Source organism: Equus caballus, chromosome 5, assembly GCF_041296265.1.
Source record: "Equus caballus isolate H_3958 breed thoroughbred chromosome 5, TB-T2T, whole genome shotgun sequence".
Lineage (NCBI taxonomy): Eukaryota > Metazoa > Chordata > Mammalia > Perissodactyla > Equidae > Equus > Equus caballus.
The window spans coordinates 60,028,142-60,047,236 of record NC_091688.1 but is presented as its reverse complement, the minus strand read 5'-3'; the positions used below and the strand labels follow the sequence as shown (position 1 = coordinate 60,047,236).

Sequence of the window (19,095 nt, the reverse complement as noted above, 5' to 3'; positions counted from 1 at the left end):
TAAGACAGGTGAATAGCTCCCTGGGTTGGTGGTTCCTACCCTTTGGCTTAGACTGTTAGCTTCAGGCAAGTGGCCTAGTTTGGGCTATGAAAGGAACAACTAAAAACAGATGGCCTTGGATGAATGAGCCAAAACACTCAAGTTTTCTGTATCTTGAGCATTGACAAGTTTTTCTTAATATTATACATGTTCATTAGTTAAATCAGTCTTTTCAGATACATTAGATAGAAGGTATGTATTAAGTTGTCAAGCTACTCTGGCTTGGAATGCACATTACACAACAAACATGATCCCCTGCCTTTGAGCAACTTTAGATCTGAAAACAGATACCATAACAGAAGCGTATAAGCAACAGTTAATTGGGACGAGTCAGTAGATGTGAGATAATTTGAAATTTGTGTAATTTTTTAATCTGGAAACACCTCTTCACTTTAGGTAGGGCTGCCTTCTGTTTCCCCTCAGCTATATGGTCCAAAAACTTCAGAATTTAGTACCAGATTATTTTCTCTTATCCCAGCACCTTAATCCAAGTCTTTAACTGGGCACTTAACTAAGTAAGACTAGATACATTTAAGAACTGTGATATATAGCTTTCTCTCAGTGTGAACATAGTCACTTGCCTTGATCTGTGTTGTATTCTTCACTGGGCTTTTGGTATTAGGCATATAGAAGAGGAATAACCCTACTTTTACCTGAGGAGGTAGGATTCACACATGAAAGTAATTTAGGAGACTTTACAAAGTCATACATGAATGAAGTTTTAAACTTGAAACAGTAAATTTAGAATGAAGTACTTCAAAAGGGCTATTTACACATGGTATTTACAATTACGAAGTGGTATTTACAAATAGTAAGTAGGCTTGAAACTAAGTTTTGAAAGTGGTCATTGAACTGATTTGGGGAAGAGAAAAAGTAAACTTTCCAGTGAGGAAAAGTAGCCTAGTAGTGGCAAAAATTATGTAACCAGCAGGATTGCTTTCACTGGAGCCAAGCACATTAAAAAATAAGGAAAAACTGAAGTTAATAAGGTGGGGATCAGTTTGTGAAGGAACTCTTCAAAAAGAAACATGTGGTGAGAAGTTTGATTAGATCTAATAAGGAATCGTGTATAATCCAGCAGGGTGATATGGAAAAAAAGTGGTGTTTGAAGAAAACTATTGAAATAACTGTGAATGGGAATGGCTAAGAGACAACATGGAGTAGTTGTTAGAGGTGTATCCTCTGGAGTCATTCTGACCTGGATCTGAATTCTGTCTTCTTGTATGACCTTGGTCAAGTTTCTTAATCTCCCTATGCCTCAGTTTCCTCATCTGCAAAATGGAGATAATAGAAGTGTTGTGAAGATTCAATGAGATGTGTGTATAGTGTAAGAATAGTACCTGATGCATAATAACCACTCCAAAGTTTGCTGCTGCTATTATTGTTATTATGACAGTCATCAACATCATCATCATCATTGTTATCATGGGAGGACCAGAGACCATCAAAGAAACATTGCTAAAAGGGTAGTGAATTTTCATGTATTTTCTTTTCCTCAGCTCTGGCCTGAAGGCAAGGTCTAATGTCATCAGTTATGTCACTGTCAATGATTCTCCGGACTCTGACTCTTCCTTGAGCAGCCCGTATTCCACTGATACCCTGAGTGCACTCCGGGGGAACAGTGGACCCCTTCTGGAGGGGCCCGGCAGAGTCGTGGGAGATGGCACTGGCACCCGCACCATCATTGTGCCTCCACTGAAAACTCAGCTTGGTGACTGCACTGTAGCAACCCAGGCCTCAGGTAAGTATCTTCACAGCTAGAGTTGAATTCTCCTTTGATTCGTGTAGCCTTAAAATTTTGTTATAATCTATTTATGCCAATGGTAGAGACCAGTGGTATAGATTTTCTTAAAAATTACTCAATTCAGGACCGACCCCATGGCCAAGTGGTTAAGTTTGCACACTCTGCTTTGGTGGCCCAGGGTTTTGCCATTTCAAATCCTGGGTGTGGACATGACACCACTCATCAAGCCCTGCTGAGGTGGCATCCCACCTGCCACAACTAGAAGGACCCACAACTAAAAAATACACAACTATGTACCTGGGGGGTTTTGGGAGAAAAAGGAAAAAAATAAAATCTTTAAAAATTACTCAATTCAGAAATCAGTTCCTTGTGATGTGAATTATTTTTGGCCATAGTTTATCCTTCTATGTTTATTTTGCTTGGATTAATATAAAAATAAATCTCTAGTCTCAGAAATATACTCACTGTTGATGGGAGAAGGTGAATAAGACACACGTTGTATGGCAGGGAGAATTAGCAGGTGATTTTTTTGCCACAGGTGATTCAAATTTGACAATCCAAGAGTGGACAGGAACTGGTAATATTAATAATGACTGCAAAACTGGGCCGGTCCAGTGGCATAGTGGTTAAGTTCACGCACTCCGCTTTGGTGGCCCAGGGTTTGCAGGTTTGGATCCCAGGTGCAGACCTAGCACTGCTCTTCACACCGTGCTATGGCAGCATCCCACCTAAAAAAAAAAAAATTAGGGGAAGACTAGCACAGATGTTACCTCAGCGACAGTCTTCCTTACAAAAAAATTAAAAAGACTGCAAAAGTGTTTTGGAAAACAATATGTCCTTTAGATCTATTCTCACCCAGTGTCATAGCAGTGATGCTTTTTTGGATTTTATTATCAACCTAGTTATCTCCGTCTTTCTTGCTCTGTTCGTTGCTGGGCTTGGGCTCCCTGCTTCAGTTATTGGGTAATGCTAGCTGCAGTAACGAGCCCCATATTTCCCTCGCTTGACATAATAGAAGTTTACTTCTTATTCACATGACTTCCCAGTGCAAGTGTTCCTTGTGGGTAGGCCTGCAGTGAGTTAAGGATCAGAGCCTTGGAATCTTCGGCATCCAATCAGAAGGAGAAAGAAAGTTTGGAGGAGGCACATAGGGTTCTTAACCTCTTTAGCCCTGGAAACAGTGAAAAGAAATCACATGGCCCCACCTAGCTGCAAGGGGGCCCAGGAGATGTAGTTCTTGTCTAAGCAGCTGTTTTCCAGTGGCAACTCCATACGTCAAAGGAGGGGAGCGTGAATTTTTGGTGTCAGTATAGCCATCTCTGCCATACTTGTCTAAATTAGTGCTTTACCATGAATTATGTTACTGCCAGAGACGTAAACAGGGTTCTCATTTGAGGATATTGTGTTCAGCTTCAATGAGGTTCTCCTCCTCAGAAGTAGACAACTGTCACATTGCAGACAAGGCAAAACTTCCTGATATCAGGCTACTAAACAACGTTATTAGGAACTCTGTCCACTGTTGGGTCCAAAGACTATAAGCTACTCTGCAAGTCTCTGAATAAATGCTCCGGTTTTCCTAGTGGGAATACAGAAGGAAGCGAAATTTTGAAAATTGATCTTACGTTCAACTGCCTTGCAGTTTCTTAGAATTTGAAAATAGTGAGTGCCCAGCAAGATATAATCTTGCCTTCCTTTAAACCCTTTTGACACTTAAATGTTCTAAGAATTGCCAGTGTCTTACTCAGCTTCACACTGTCATTTTTATACTTGTTTAATCACTTCCTACATAAAATTCCAGGCTCCTTGGTGATAGGAACTGTGTCTTAACTCATGTTTGTATTTCCAGTAGTACCTTGCACGTTGCAGGAGATTAGATAATATTTATTGAAGTGAACATTTTAAAGATCCTTTATGGAGCTTTGTGGCAAGACAGAAAAGAAATGGATAATACAGTTTTTGTAACTGTAACTTCTGGTGTAAATGTAATTGAGGAAATAAGATACACGTAAAACCTTAACTCTTGCAAACCTCATGCAATTGGATTGATTAATATGATGCCATCTGAGGTTTAGCTCAATGATACTGAGCAGATGTCTACTCATAGCTTACTAAGGCCTGACCCTTTTTTAGGTCTCCTGAGCAGTAAGACCAAGCCAGTGGCCTCAGTGAGTGGGCAGTCATCTGGATGTTGTATCACCCCCACAGGGTATCGAGCTCAACGTGGGGGGACCAGCGCAGCACAGCCGCTCAACCTTAGCCAGGTAAGCGCAAGGGGCTGCTGCCTTCTGTTTGGGCCCTCCCTTCTTGTTACTCTCTGGAGAACCCTGCTTCTGGCTAGACTGCTGAATAAAGCCAGATGAAGCCCCTTTTGTGTCAAACAATTTGGTGTTCTGTGGCCTGTGTCATATCTGCATGTGCTGTGTTTTTTCACTCTCTGTGGAAGTGTTCAGTGTACATTTTGGATTTTCCATCAGACCTCCCCAGTCTATCTTGGAAGATTAGAGAAATGTCTGGAATTCAGAAAGAACTTAGGATGCTTTAGTCCATGCCTGGTTCTGCCCCACCACATGCTTTGAGACGAGATTCTCTTCCTTTATCTCCTAGGTCATAAACTAGCCTCACGCTATTTATTTGAGGCAAGAGACAGTGAAAAGCTTTCTGGCCTCTTAATCAACTGGTTGTAGTCCTGCCTGTTGGTTGAGTCTGGGATTTGGGGATTTTTCCCTCCATCTGATCCACTGATGAGATTGGGAAGATCACTATTCTGTTTGTGTTCACTCTTTCCTCAGCTAAAATTTTGATGCTTGTGTGATGTCTACCAGTAGTGTAAATATGAATGTGAAACTGTGTGTGTGTGTGTTTGTGTTTGTGTTTGTGTGAGAGAGAGAAGCACGTTCAAGTGCCAATGTAAGTTCGAGTTAGTGCATGTGTTTTAGGCTCCACATTGCAAGAGGGACATGAAGAACTTAGAGGAGAACAAAAGAAAACACTGGCAAGAAAGAAAGGTTAGAAAAAATTCAAATTCACTGACGCCAGAATAGGGTGAGTTTGGTTAACAGTTACTAACTTGCAGGAGTGGGTAACCCTATGAACTCTTGATTTCCCCCTTTCCTCTGTCGAACTGCTGCTATCTGGGCTGGGTTAGGATCTATTCTGCCAAGAGGCAGAGGGATGGATGGCTGACTTCTGACAACATTGCCAACCTGGGAGATTCTCTGCTGTGGCAGCCTAGAAGCAGTGCAAGTTAGAACCTCAACTCTCAACTTGGCCTGTGGTGTCCTGAACCAGAGTGATCTCAAGATTCCTCACTCCTTTCTTCCTCCTTCCAGAACCAGCAATCTTCGTCAGCTCCAACCTCGCAGGAGAGAAGCAGCAACCCTGCCCCCCGCAGGCAGCAGGCGTTTGTGGCCCCACTCTCCCAAGCCCCCTACGCCTTCCAGCATGGCAGCCCACTGCACTCGACGGGGCACCCACACCTGGCCCCAGCCCCTGCTCACCTGCCAAGCCAGCCTCACCTGTATACGTATGCTGCCCCCACCTCTGCTGCTGCATTGGGCTCTACCAGCTCCATTGCTCATCTCTTCTCCCCCCAGGGCTCCTCAAGGCATGCTGCAGCCTATACCACCCACCCTAGCACTCTGGTGCACCAGGTCCCTGTCAGTGTCGGGCCCAGCCTTCTCACTTCTGCCAGTGTGGCCCCTGCTCAGTACCAACACCAGTTTGCCACCCAGTCCTACATTGGGTCTTCCCGAGGCTCAGCAATTTACACTGGATACCCACTTAGTCCTACCAAGATCAGCCAGTATTCCTACTTGTAGTGGGTGACCATGAGGGAGGAGGGGTCATGGCTGCCTGTTCCTGGCCCTGAGTTCTTAATAATGGGCAAGGATAAGCTCCTCCTTTACTCTGTCTTGAAACTCCTTAGCCAGCAACTTGTTCTGCAGGGGCCCACTGAAGCAGAAGGTTTTTCTCTGGGGAACCTGTCTCAGTGTTGACTGCATTATTGTAGTCTCCCAAAGTCTGCCCTATTTTTTAATTCTTTATTTTTGTGACAGCATTTTTGGTATTTGGAAGAGTTCAGATGCCCATCTTCTTCAGTTACCAAGGACGAGAGATCATTCTGAAGTTACCCTTTGAAAAATATTTTCTCTCTCTGACGTGATTTCTATAAATGCTTTTAAAAACAAGTGAAGCCCCTCTTTATTTAAGTTTGTTTTATTGTAATTGCTGGTCAAAGGGAAAATGCTGATAGAAGGACTTGAAATCTGGAAACAAGTAAAAAAAGAAAAATTACTACTTTTTGCTTGTTTAAAAACCAAGACTTAACTGCCTATTTTAAGAGCATTTTACACAAGTCTGTATTTTGCTATCAGGCATTTCTCCTTAAAATTTTACTTTTGTTTATGGGACATTTAAACTTACAGCGTGTTAGTTTTGTTTTCATGTTGCATTATACTCAATGGACGATTGTTATTTTGCAAAACTGGTTACATACTACCCTGTTACTATTGGGATCTCTCAGTTGCTCCTGTGTTTATTGTAAAGTAATGGTAGGAAGCAGCTCACCGTTTGTTGATAACTTAGTGTGGGAGAATCTGTACCTACCGTGACAGCACCAGGTATTCTCTTCAGTGAAGCACCGTGCGTTCTTTTTAAATTATTTTTAAAAAGTCCTTCTCTCTCTGGTTCAGCTTAAATTTTATTATTGGAAAAGCCGTGAAGGAAGTTATTATTCTTTGGTGGCGGTGGTTTTATTATATGCAAAATCTCCTTGCATTATGCGATACTGGCGTTGATAAGCTATGCGTAAAGGTTGTTGGCATTGATGAGCTTTGCCTGAAGAAGTATGAATTTTCAATAATACACCTCTCTCTCTTTGCCTCATCTCTCCCTTCTGTTCTATGTGATTTATTTGGGGAGAAAGCTAAAGAATCTGAATCCAGATAAGAACGTTGTGTATAGCTTTTATACTTTAAAGTAGCTTCCTTTGTATGCCAGCAGCAAACTGAATGCTCTCTTATTAAGACTTATACAATAAGTGCATGTAGGAATTGCAAAAAATATTTTAAAAATTTATTACTGAATTTAAAAATATTTTAGAAGTTTTGTAATGGTGGTGTTTTAATATTTTGCATAATTAAATATGTACATATTGATTAGAAAAATATAACAAGCAACTTTTCCTGCTAACCTAACATGTTATTTGTAATCAAATGTGTAGTGATTACACTTGAATTGTGTATTTAGTGTGTATCTGATCCTCCAGTGTTACCCCGGAGATGGAATTGATGTCTCCATTGTATTTAAACCAAAATGAACTGATACTTGTTGGAATGTATGTGAACTAATTGCAATTATAGTAGAGCATATTACTGTAGTGCTGAATGAGCAGGGGCATTGCCTGCAAGGAGAGGAGACCCTTCGAATTGTTTTGCACAGGTGTGTCTGGTGAGGAGTTGTTCAGTGTGTGTCTCTTCCTTCCCTTTCTCCTCCTTCCCTTATTGTAGTGCCTTATATGATAATGTAGTGGTTAATAGAGTTTACAGTGAGCTTGCCTTAGGATGGACCAGCAAGCCCCCGGGGACCCTAAACTGTTCACTGGGATTTATCAGAACAGGATTAGTAGCTGTGTTGTGTAAATGCATTGTTTTCAGTTTTCCTGCCGACATTGAAAAATAAAAACAGCAGCTTTTCTCCTTTACCATCACTTCTACCCCTTTCCACTTTGGAATCTAAGCTGACTTCTCACAGAAGCATTTTCCCCATGTGGCTCTCTCACTGTATGTTGCTACCTTGCTTCTGTGAGAATTCAGGAAGCCGGTGAGAGGAGTCAAGCCAATATTAAATATGCATTTTTTTTTTCCTTCTTTTAAGGTATGTGCAATCACTTTTAGAATGAGATTTTTTTTTTTCCTTTCCCATGTGGCAGTCCTTCCTGCAAATAGTTGACATTCCTAGTAAAATATTTGCTCGTTGAAGAAAACATGTAACAGATGTATTTATACCAAAGAGCCTGTTGTATTACTTGCCGTGTCCCCATACTATGAGGAGGAGTTTTGTGATGCCGCTGGTGACAGGGAACTAACTCACAGAAAGGTTTCTCAGCCAGTGAAGAATATTGAGAAGGAACCAAAGCCTGTTGAGTCATTGGGCTTTTGAGGTTTCTTTTTAACAACTTGTATATTCTTGGGGCCCTTCAAACTGTGAAATTGTCCTTGTACTCTCAGCTCCTGCATGGATCTGGGTCAAGTAGAGGGTACTGGGGATGGGGATGTTCCTGCCCATAAAAAGATTTTGGAGAGGAAAGTTAACCCTAAGATACAGATGTGTTCCATCTGAATTGAAAATTACATATTTGAGAGAGAAGTCTAGGACTGGTTCTTTGTAGAGATGGTGTCAAGGAGGTGCAGGATGGAGATGGGAGATTTCTGGAGCCTGGTCAGCAAGCTCTGTACCGGGTTGAACACCGAGGAGCTGTTAAGGTATTTGGAGTTTCTTCATTGTAAGGAGTAAGGGCTTCCAAGATGGGGCAGATGGTCAGTACAGCCTACCAGGAACATGTCGCTGTTTTCCGTGTATTTTTCTTTATCATTATATTGAGTTGTGTTTTCAGCACTATGTTGGTCAAGATACCCAAGCAGTTTGTATAGTTTCTGTCACTAGTGTTATACAGTTTTCTGGTCAGTGTGTGTGATCATTGTGTCTCCTTTTTTGCCAAGCACATTCTGATTTTCTTGCTCAAAGGCAGACCTAGTTTCTAATGGAAACATTTTTTGTTCCTTATCCTTCCTCTACAAGGGATAAGATTTGTTGTTTTTGTAAGAAATGAGATGCAGGAAAAAAAACCCACTCCACTCCTGCTCTCCTCCCCCAGTCCAATTAGTAGATACCGTTTAAGATAAGAGTCTTAACTTCTCGGGGAAAAGACAATACCAAGAGCTTGTATTGTTACCTTAATCACCTTACTAGCAGTGTGTGGCTTTAAGAATTTTAGAGATTTACAGTCTTAGTCTACAAATTGGCATTTCACATTTACAAAGCTAAAAATCCACCTGTGTCTACTGAATGTGTGTGTGCTCAGTGTGGCTCTAGATTCTGTCCCTGGGGCTTAGCATTGCCAGCCCTGACAGGATGGGGGAAGCCCCGTGAATTTAGTGAGCAGCTGGCCTGGGTCATCGTGCCTTGACCTCAGACCGGCTTAAAGCTTTTTAAGTCCTCTCAGAACTTGCATTTCCAGCTTCTCCCCTTCAGAATGAGAGAGAAAGTGGGGAAGGGTTAAGTCTAGCCACTCTAGGCTCATCAGAATACTTGACCCCTCCAGAGTTTTTAATAGCTCCCAGGAGGTGAATCTACTGTCAGTGCTCAGCTAAAATACCAGCCCCAAGAATGAGAACTCCATTTCAAACAGTTCTGGCCATCCATCAACCTCCACTAGAGGGGCTAAGTTTGACTGCTCTTAGCCAGGCAAGCACAGTAATGTGTGTTTTATTCAGCATTATTATGCAAAACCCCACTGGTTAGGATGGTTTGTTTTAGGATAGGAAATGAAATTGCCTCTTGGTGACAGGAATGGCCCAAGCCTGCTTCCTATTTTGATTTTTTTTTTTTAACTGATGGATGGTGCAGCATGTCTACATGGTTGTTTGTTGCTAAACTTTATATAATGTGTGGTTTTGATTCAGCTTGAAGAATAATCTCACTACATGTAGCAGTACATTATATGTACATTATATGTAATGTTAGTATTTCTGCTTTGAATCCTTGATATTGCAATGGAATTCCAACTTTACTAAATGTATTTGATATGCTAGTTATTGTGTGCGATTTAAACTTCTTTTGCTTTCTCCCTTTTCTGGTTGTGCGCTTCCTTTTACAACAAGCCTCTAGAAACAGTTTCTGAGAATTACTGAGCTATGTTTGTAATGCAGATGTACTTAGGGAGTATGTAAAATAATCATTTTAACAAAAGAAATAGATATTTAAAATTTAATACTAACTACGGGAAAAGGGTCCATTGTGTAAAACATAGTTTATCTTTGGATTCAATGTTTGTCTTTGGTTTTACAAAGTAGCTTGTATTTTCAGTATTTTCTACATAATATGGTAAAATGTAGAGCAATTGCAATGCATCAATAAAATGGGTAAATTTTCTGATTCATGTGGCTGTTTTTGACTTCTGTTTTAGGGGTACAAAGGGGATCAACAAATGGCATCTTTGGAGTGTTTAAATGCATTGCATCTGCACATCAGTAGAGTATTAGAGACAAATTCATTCTTCACACAAACCTCCACAACAGAAATGAATAGGGGTTGGTAGGGAGCACTTCCCAAGAATGGAGTGTCCAGCCCTCTAACTTAACATCACCTGGATCTGACCCTTTGAAAGAGACAGAAACTTCTGACACACCCTAATTAAATTTTATTTTTACTACCTTCCACCAAACATCTAAAGTAGCAGAATGAAAATAATCACCAGAAGAAGATGCTATTATTCCTTCCTTTCAAGCTGCACCATTAGAAGCATAGTCCTTTTTAGAGAAGGAGCACTTCTGATCAGATTTCTCTTGATTCTAAAGTGAAGAAAATTTCTCCTGATAAAGAATTAGAGATTTATCTAGATTAATCACTGCAGGTCTCTGAATAAATGCTGTATTTGTTTGACTTCTTTTGACACATGTGTTTAAAGCCAAGTCTACCCTACACTGGCCACTAATTCCTTTTGAGTTCCTACCATCATAGTTGGTATACAGAAATGAGAAACATTTAGAAACACCTTTTTAGACCATAACCAAGAGAAATTATCAGTAGTCTATTCTCTCCCATTAGTAGGGGAGTCAGAATACATTTATTGATTTAGACTGTAACATGTATATTTTTCAGATTTTTTGCCTAAAGAAATGAATGTAAAATTAGTGTGAACTTGCTGAACACTCCTCAGTTTTGATAAGAGAATACATCTAGAAGCTTTCAGACAGAGGAACGCTATATAGAGAGGCTCTGCTGTCAATCTCACTGCCAAGTAATCAAGAGTTTACTAACTTCTCAATAACCTGGTTTTGTTTTTTTGTTTTTAATTGTTTTTGTCTCAGTTATATTTTCTTCCTTAGGCTAAATCAGAGAGAAATTGGGATAGCCCCTTACGTAATTGGGTAGTCCATGGGGAAATCTGCGTTTTAATGATGAAAACCTCTGTAAATTCAATCTGGCTTGCTTTGTGGAGAATTTTCCACATAAGGTGACTGAAAGCCTTGGTTTCCTTTATTAATCCTGAGATGACACCAGGTGCTTAGCACAAGATGGCGCCAGTGAGCTAGAAAGGAAAGGAGTACAGACTTGACCAATGTTGCCTTTTTTCTCTACCTCTTCCCCTCAAATCTCATCTTCCCTTCTTCCAGCTTCCACTGAAATAGGGGGGAAAACTCCACACTATTATTGCTGGGAAAGGGAAGGATTAGTGAAGGGTATTTCTTAAGAAGTCAGCACTGGAAGCATTCTAACACATGGGAATAGAGTTTGCTCTGGGACCTCTGCCTCCAGCAGTTAGCCCCTTTTCCTGGGTGACTGCCCAGAAGGCCTCTGCCCTAGGGTTTCCATCTACTTTCCTCTCCTGGGGAGCCTACAGTCTAGGCGGGAGGTGGTTAAGGCTTCTGGCTGCTCTGCAATAGGGCCATCTGTGTTTGATCAGTCCGGGCGGAAAGGAGCGGGTGGGGGCTGTACAGAGACTGAAAGCATTCCAGAGTAGTGAGAGAGACCCGGAGATCCAGAAAGAGAGAAGGCACCGCCCCCACCCCGCCTCCAAAGCTAACTCGCGGGCTTGAGTGGAAGAGGCCAACTGCACACTACTGCACACTCGTTCTTCTCTGTCCCCACTCTTCCGCTGCCATGGGGCCCTGCACTCCTCTCCTCATCTTGTTCGTTTTGTGGTGGTCAGTACCCCTTCAAGGACAGCAGCACCACCTTGTGGAGTACATGGAACGACGACTAGCTGCCTTAGAGGTGAGCAACTCCTGTTCTCTTCTAGCCCAGCCTGGAAGGATTCCACATATGTGGATTCACCCAGTTTGTCAGGATCTAGGGATGACAAGATAGGGCTCTGTAAGAATCTACAGAAAACTGCATCTTTAATAAGAGGATCCTTAAAATTGCAAGCCCTCCTCTTTTCTTAGATGCTTAGAGCAATTCTAAAGCAAACAGACCTTGTATTTTACCCCTGGGATTAGATAGGAAAAGGGGACAGAGTGGAAATGAGAGCTAAGATTGTGGAGATGTATCTTAGGACAAGATGATAATTCTGTTAATGTTGGGAGTTCCCAGAGAATCTGAAACTTTCTGCCTTTTTAACAGTTTAAAGTCTGTAGCATGTTAACTCCCAAAAGGAAAACTGTATAATGGAGCAGAGACCCCTTCCCTCTCTCATACACTGTTAGACTGCCCTAGAGGCTCAGATGACTCGGTGGCACTGCTCACAGAGAACACAGGCTGGAGGACAGGACGTGGGGGTAGGGACTTAGGTGAATCTGAGATGGGCTCTTTGTGCATTTAGCATCTCTGAACATCTGGTTTCCTTTCTGTGGGGATTGAAGGGGATGTTAATGCCTGGCTGCGTTTGTGCTTTTTCCCATTCCTGACTCCCTGGTTGGGCCTCTCCCTGCCTGGGATTTGTAACCCTGCAGCCCTCCCTCCCGCTCCCCCATCCCTTCAGGAAAGGCTGGCCCAGTGCCAGGACCAGAGCAGTCGACATGCTGCTGAGCTGCGGGACTTCAAGAACAAGATGCTGCCGCTGCTGGAGGTGGCTGAAAAGGAGCGGGAGGCTCTTAGAACTGAGGCTGACACCATCTCGGGGAGAGTGGACCGTCTGGAGCGGGAAGTGGACTACCTGGAGACCCAGAACCCAGCTCTACCCTGTGTAGAGGTTGAGGAGAAGGTGAGCGGAGGCCCTGGGACCAAAGGCAAGGGCAGAAGAAATGAGAAGTATGATATGATGACAGGTAAGCAATCTGAGAGCAGACCCCTAACACTCTCAGAACCAGTATTCTTCCTCGGTTTGTTCCCTGTTTCTCCTTGTCCCAGTCCACCTTGGCTCTATCCTCTATCTTCTGGGATCTATTTTAGGGAAAGATCTGTAATGACTGGTCCATTAAGGAAAGTTTCTGGGGACCCAGGCCTCTGTGATACCCTTTTCCCCAATCTTCCATAAGAGTGGAGGCATCCACTGTCCCAATGTTCTCCAAATGCCCCACCCAGGGGGGGTCCTGCGATGGGCATCTAACTCTTGCCTATATTTCTTTGTCCTGTGCTTTTCTCCTTCCCCACCAGACTGTGGCTACACAATCTCTCAGGTGAGATCAATGAAGATCCTGAAGCGGTTCGGTGGCCCAGCTGGTCTATGGACCAAGGATCCAATGGGGCCAACAGAGAAGATCTACGTGTTAGATGGGACACAGAATGACACAGCCTTTGTCTTCCCAAGGCTGCGTGACTTCACCCTTGCCATGGCTGCCCGGAAAGCTTCCCGAGTCCGGGTGCCTTTCCCCTGGGTGGGCACAGGGCAGCTGGTATATGGTGGCTTTCTTTATTATGCCCGGAGGCCTCCTGGAGGACCTGGAGGGGGTGGTGAGTTGGAGAACACCTTGCAGCTCATCAAATTCCACCTGGCAAACCGAACGGTGGTGGACAGTTCAGTGTTCCCAGCAGAGGGTTTGATTCCCCCATACGGGCTGACAGCAGACACGTACATTGACCTGGCAGCTGATGAGGAGGGCCTTTGGGCTATCTATGCCACCCGGGAGGATGACAGGCACTTGTGTCTGGCCAAGTTAGACCCTCAGACACTGGACACAGAACAACAGTGGGACACACCATGTCCCAGAGAGAATGCTGAGGCTGCGTTTGTCATCTGTGGGACACTATACGTCGTCTATAACACCCGCCCTGCCAGTCGGGCCCGCATCCAGTGCTCCTTTGATGCCAGTGGCACCCTGACCCCTGAAAGAGCAGCACTCCCTTATTTTCCACGCCGATATGGTGCCCATTCCAGCCTCCGCTATAACCCCCGAGAGCGCCAGCTCTATGCCTGGGATGATGGCTACCAGATTGTCTATAAGCTGGAGATGAGGAAGAAAGAGGAAGAAATTTGAAGAGCTAGCCTTGGTTTTTGTATCTCTTTCACCTCCATACATTTATATCCTCACTAAATTTCCTGCTCCTCATCCAAATGTGAGCAAATTGTGGTTCAAATCCTGTATTTTTAGCCAACGGAAGCCAAATTCTCATAGTCCCTTCATTTCATATGGAATTCCAGATCTTGAGTAATCCTTTTAGAGCCAAAAGAAAGAAAACTCTGAACGTTCACTCTTTCTCTCCTGTCCTGTGTCAACACATTGCAGGCCAAAGACGACCCAGACCCAGAGCTCTGACCCTCCTATGGGGGCAACCCCAGCGAACAGGCAACAGAATATTTCTTGCCCAGCTGAGTCGGAGAGAGAGAGGACTGGGAGAAAGAGACTTTCAATTCTGCCCTCTCTCCTTCTCCCTTCAGTACTCTCAAGAATGGGACTATCCCCACATCATTTTGTATTGCAACATTTTGCATTAAAAGGAAAATCCACTGCTCCTCGCCTGTGTTTGTTTGGGGTAGTCCTCAGATCAAATTTCTCCCCGTGACCCTCCGTTTTCTTCCTCTATCCGATCCCCACTCCTTAGGCCACATTAGGGACTTGGCTGGGCTCTCTTTGCTGAGGGAGAGGGGACTTGTTTAGTTACAGATTTTACTGTGAGGCTCCTGGTGAGGCGACAGAATCCCGCCAATTTAGGAGGCTGGGCGAAAGACCTCGTCCACACCCACGTCATCCGCAGCAGCCCTCCCGCAACCACCAGTGGCACCCTGCCTCTGGCTATGAGACTCGAGCCCAGGAGCAGGGCTTCCAGTTCCAATTCTCAGAGGTTTTGAACCAGAAAATGGATCTTAGTCGCATTGAAGTCTGGTGTGGAAACCAGAGCCCTGAAGGCATGTGTTTTTAGTAAGAACTTTATTTAAGTCTCACCTCTGAAGTGGACTCTGCCCCCAACCCTGAACCCCACTCCCATCTCCAGCATTGGGTTGGCCCCCAGGGCCGGCTTGCACAATCGTGCTTGGTCTGAACCGCTCTGATTTTCCTGCTGCCACAGCGTCTGCGGTTTGGGCGAGGAGGAGGGGCAGAGACCGTATCCCAGATGTTAGTCTTACCAGTTTCCCAACACATGCCTCTCTCCACCCTCCTCACCCCCACCTACCCACCCCAGTCTTGGAACCTGGCTGAAGTCTGTCCAGGAGGCCTGGAAACTTAACCCTTTCCTGCCCAGTACTCTGACCCCTGGTTTGGAATTACAGAAAGCAGTCTGGGGAAGGGAGAAGGGACAGGAAGAGGAAAACCTGGGTTTTGCGCTTCAGTCTCTAGGAATCTGTGAGCTCTGTACCAGGCCCCACCCCAGCCTCAACTCCATGCTCAGCACTCTGGAGCAGGGCTGTCTGATGGACAGGATCCACGGCTTTTATGGGTAAGTTGACCTCAGGCAGCCCTGGAAGTCCTCCTGGTTATTCACCACAGTGGAGGAGGGGAAAGGAACACAGTCTTCTTCCCAAAGTACACCCCTCCTCCCACCTCAGCATAGAGTGGATCAGTCAGGGCCCTGTGAGCCTCCTTTTGTCTTCTTTTTTTCTCTCCTCAGGCAGAGTGGCTCCTGATGTCGGGTGGTGGGGAAGGGGAAAAGAAAGACAGTGAGGCACCTCACAAAGGCGCTATTGTAGGGAGCCCGAGGTGGGTGGGGGCTCTCTCCCATTCAATTCTCTCCTAATGTGGGGCTGGCAACAGTAATCACTGCCTGTCAGCCCACAGTGGGGTCTGCCCACGGCACATCTGGCTCCAGCGCCCGGTGCACACAGAGGGGTGTGGAGGAGGGAGGGAGCACTCAGTGGAGGCCTGGAGAGAGGGGTCCAGGCCGTGAGGGGTGGTGGCACAGCCTTGTGTGTGTGTTTGAGCACATGGGGGGCGCCTGTCTTCTTCCTAGTGTGACACTGTGTCAGTGTCTGACTGAAAGCTACTAGAGGGTAGGCTGTGTCTATGGAGTTATCTTGATATAGCACCAAACATCAGGAAGGGCTTTTTGACAACCCTAAGGAGAGAACAGCTCTGAGACCCTGTTGTGTAAATGACATCAGTGCGAGGAGCAGAGTATAAAATCTGGCTCCTTCTGCCTCACACGTGTGTGCCTGTCTTTGTGGCATCTTTCTTTGACTGATTCCTCAATGAGAAACGAAAAAGTAATCTTTTTTCTTCTGGGCTTAAAATTTCTTTGGAAAAGTTCACTCAGACTTTTCTGAAAGGGCAGAAATCCCTGGGGCCTTGTCATTTATTACTTTTTGCTTTTTTTCTTTTTGGCTCCTGTACAATAGCTGGTGCTATTTTGGAAGCGTTTTGGAAGGTGAGTGGAACTGTGTTGGCAGATCCAGGGAACTGTCCAAGTTCATTGAGCTAAGTTGTCTGCTGCTCGAGGAGAGAGCCTCAGTAGCTGAATCCTACCATCAAACCAAGCCTCCCGACCCCTTCTCACACCCTCCACAGCCCATCACTTGGCAGAAACTGGTATGACCTCTGGTTTGATTTGAACAAAAGACAGTAGAAAGCAGAGGCCCTAATGTGAAAGAGAAGCTAAAAGCCCAAAGAGAAGTTCCACATCTGCCCCAACGCCTGGCCCCAAGACAGTAAACAGCTGGGATGGGGATGCAGAATAGCGTCAAGAAGCAGGAGGGACTCGCCCCAACTCTAGCCCCTGGAGTTTCCTGCCCTACATTCCAAGCTCTCCTCTTTGTTCTCAATATCCTCTCCTCCCTGGAGCTGATCTTTGTGTCTATCTGCCAGAGAAACCAAAGCGTTTACCTTGTCATTTTCATCAAGGAACCCAAGCCAATGTTGTCCGAACCCTGGATGGTGGGGAGGGAGAGAGCAGAGATGTAAGGAATGAAGTTGTTGATTCAGCTGTCAGTGCTTCCTCTGATAGGGCTCTGAGCTAAATAGGAACCAGAGCCCTTGCCCTTTTCCTCCTCCTCCAGTCTCGGATTTTCTGGATCCCTTCTCAATCCCTCTCCTTGTATAGGCGCCCCTTCCCCAAGGCTCCTGGGAGCATCCCTTTCCTCTGTTCCCCATTTCTCTACCTGGTTTATGTCAAAACATGCTCATTTGGAGAGCTGTTCAGACTGTCTTGCATTTCTTCTAGCCTTCAGGATAGGTCTCTTTAGGACCTGCTGTCCAGCCTCTCTGTCGCTGCCTTGGCAGAATGGTCCCTGGTCCAGAAGGGCTTTTCTGTTCCTTCAGCCAGAGGGCAAGTCCCTATCAGCAGCTGCCACCTCTCTTGGCCCCTCTGCCCCAGCAGCCCGGAAGCTTCCTCCTTTGCTACCCCGGCCACGAAGGCTGATAAGCTCTCCTCTGCCTGCTCTTTAACTTCTGCTCTGACATTGCAGAGCTTAAAAGATTAAATCTTTATTTATGGATTTAATAACTCCATAGAAGAATTATAAATGTGGAAGCCAATGTATTACTTTAAAAGACAGAGTGAGAAAGTAGAAAAAAGACCTCTCAGCACCCTCTCTCTAGAACATGGGTTCTGACAATATCTTGGGTTGGACACATCTCCAGAACACTCCAGCATGACTTCTGCGGGTCTGCCCAGCCCAAACCCACCTTCTCTGAGGATGGACACCCTTACTCCCTGGCCGAGGCTGTTTGGCCCAAGGGGAACAAGTCAGATTCTCTCTCGTGGGGATTTAGAATTGCAGATTAGAGATGTTAGATCTGAGAAAGTCTTTAGAAGCATCTTTTGCGCTACTGGGAGTCAACGAAAGCCAGACTTGCAGAGGGAAAGGGATGAGGTGTACAGAAGCAGCAGAGGCAGGAGTGAAAGGGCAGCTGATCCTGGCTGGTGTGCATGTCCTATCACTGACCATCCCTTCTGTGGTCACAGTACATTTCCAGTCCTTGGGTTCTACCAAATGCCTGAATCCTTAAAATAAATACTCCCTTTTCTTATTTGTTTGTTTTTCTCTCTGCTCAAGTTAGTATGAGTGGGTTTCTGTTTCCTGCAACCCAAAGACAACTCCTCATCTTGACCCTGACTCCCCAACAAAAAAGTCACCCCATCCCCTGGACTGCTGGCAGATGGCCTTAACCCTTTAGAGTGTTCCTCTCTGCACATGACCCGAAGGACTCACTAGAATAGTGCAAGAACCTGTGCAGGCCTGTCTTGAATCATTCTACCATGGCTCACTCAAGTCACACCTCCTCCGTGACGCCGTCTAGATGCCCTGGTTGGTTCCCCTTTCCTGTTCTGTTCATTCATGGTGTGTTGTTTCTTCCTCTGAGGCAAGCTGACATATTAGAAAGAGCACAAACTTTAGAGTCTGGCAAACTTGGAGTCAGAGCTTCCAGGATCAGAGTCTGCTTCTGCCACTTACTGCTATGATACCTTGAGCAAGTTACCTTATCTATAAAGTAATAATAATATCTGCCCAATAGGATTGTTGCATTGAGAATTAGAGACAATATATGCAAACTCTTTAACAGTGCAGACAATCAGTATGCAGCTCTGAAACCCCACTTTCTTTGGGAGGCTTTTCTGACCATTTCCACTCCCACCCAACAGAGTCAGGTGCCTTTCCTGCAGGCCCTGATTTACCTTGTGCACATCCCAGTTGGAGTGTACCACAGTGTGCTGTGTCTTGCTCATCTTTGGGTCCTCAAGGCCTAATGCAGAGCCCGGCTCATAGATGGGGCTCAATAAGTACTTGTATTTGTCTTCCCCCATTAGACTGTGAACCTTGAAACGCTGGGCATATTTGTCTCCTAACTCAGGTCCTAACTCAGGAGTGGCACTTTGCCAGCAAGCAATAAATGTTCTTAATGGCATTTTTCAATTCAATTAGACAAAGACAACTACAGATAAAAACTGGAAGAATTCTCCTTTCAACTGCAGAACATGCTGGCCTTCCCACAGTGATGATTTCTAACTCCAGCATCTAAGGGGACAGTCTCAAACTAGGCCAGCACATCTAAGCCCTGTGGCCACAGGGGAGGAAGGCAATAAAACCACAGGAGGTAGTGGGAAGGCCTTTATTGTTCAGCATTTGGCTCCCAGCACAGGTTCTGGGTTAGTTACACCTGCTTCCACCCCAGCCCTGCCACTTGCTAGCAAGTAGCTTCACTTCTCTGAGCCCCACTCTCTTCATCTATACAATGTGGGTAATAGTACCAATCTCAGCTATTGTTGTGAGAATTAAATGA

General features: G+C 44.8%; 2 protein-coding genes across 21 annotated transcripts in view; both read left to right on the top strand.

Moving 5' to 3' along the window:
- Window positions 1-9,939, top strand: part of HIPK1 (homeodomain interacting protein kinase 1) — a 49,254-nt gene extending 39,315 nt beyond the window's left edge. For 4 of the 19 annotated variants that reach the window (XM_070268468.1, XM_001499619.7, XM_023642116.2 and 1 more), the window contains exons 14-17: window positions 1,539-1,780; window positions 3,914-4,044; window positions 4,720-4,788; window positions 5,113-5,739. In XM_070268468.1, coding sequence (XP_070124569.1) covers window positions 1,539-1,780; window positions 3,914-4,044; window positions 4,720-4,788; window positions 5,113-5,601 — 931 coding nt within the window. In that variant the 3' untranslated portion in view covers window positions 5,602-5,739. The other 15 variants (XM_070268475.1, XM_070268474.1, XM_070268478.1 and 12 more) reach the window with 10 other exon arrangements.
- On the top strand, window positions 9,933-14,396 carry OLFML3 (olfactomedin like 3). Of its 2 annotated transcripts, none has more exons than XM_001499686.6 (3): window positions 9,933-11,779; window positions 12,486-12,771; window positions 13,100-14,396. In XM_001499686.6, exons 1-3 carry the CDS (start codon window positions 11,666-11,668, stop codon window positions 13,918-13,920), a joined length of 1,221 nt encoding a protein of 406 aa, XP_001499736.3. In that variant the 5' UTR covers window positions 9,933-11,665; the 3' UTR covers window positions 13,921-14,396. The 2 variants fall into 2 exon arrangements, with proteins under 2 accessions (XP_001499736.3, XP_023497899.1); XM_023642131.2 differs by lacking the exon at window positions 9,933-11,779 and adding an exon at window positions 12,214-12,282.
- The last annotated feature ends 4,699 nt before the right edge of the window (window positions 14,397-19,095 follow it).

Bases quoted from the DNA above. Each gene is read 5' to 3' on its own strand.
- OLFML3 (XM_001499686.6), top strand. From the start codon at position 11,666: ATGGGGCCCTGCACTCCTCTCCTCATCTTGTTCGTTTTGTGGTGGTCA. The intron at 11,780-12,485 runs GTGAGCAACTCC...CCATCCCTTCAG, and splicing joins GACGACTAGCTGCCTTAGAG to GAAAGGCTGGCCCAGTGCCA. The intron at 12,772-13,099 runs GTAAGCAATCTG...CTTCCCCACCAG, and splicing joins GAAGTATGATATGATGACAG to ACTGTGGCTACACAATCTCT.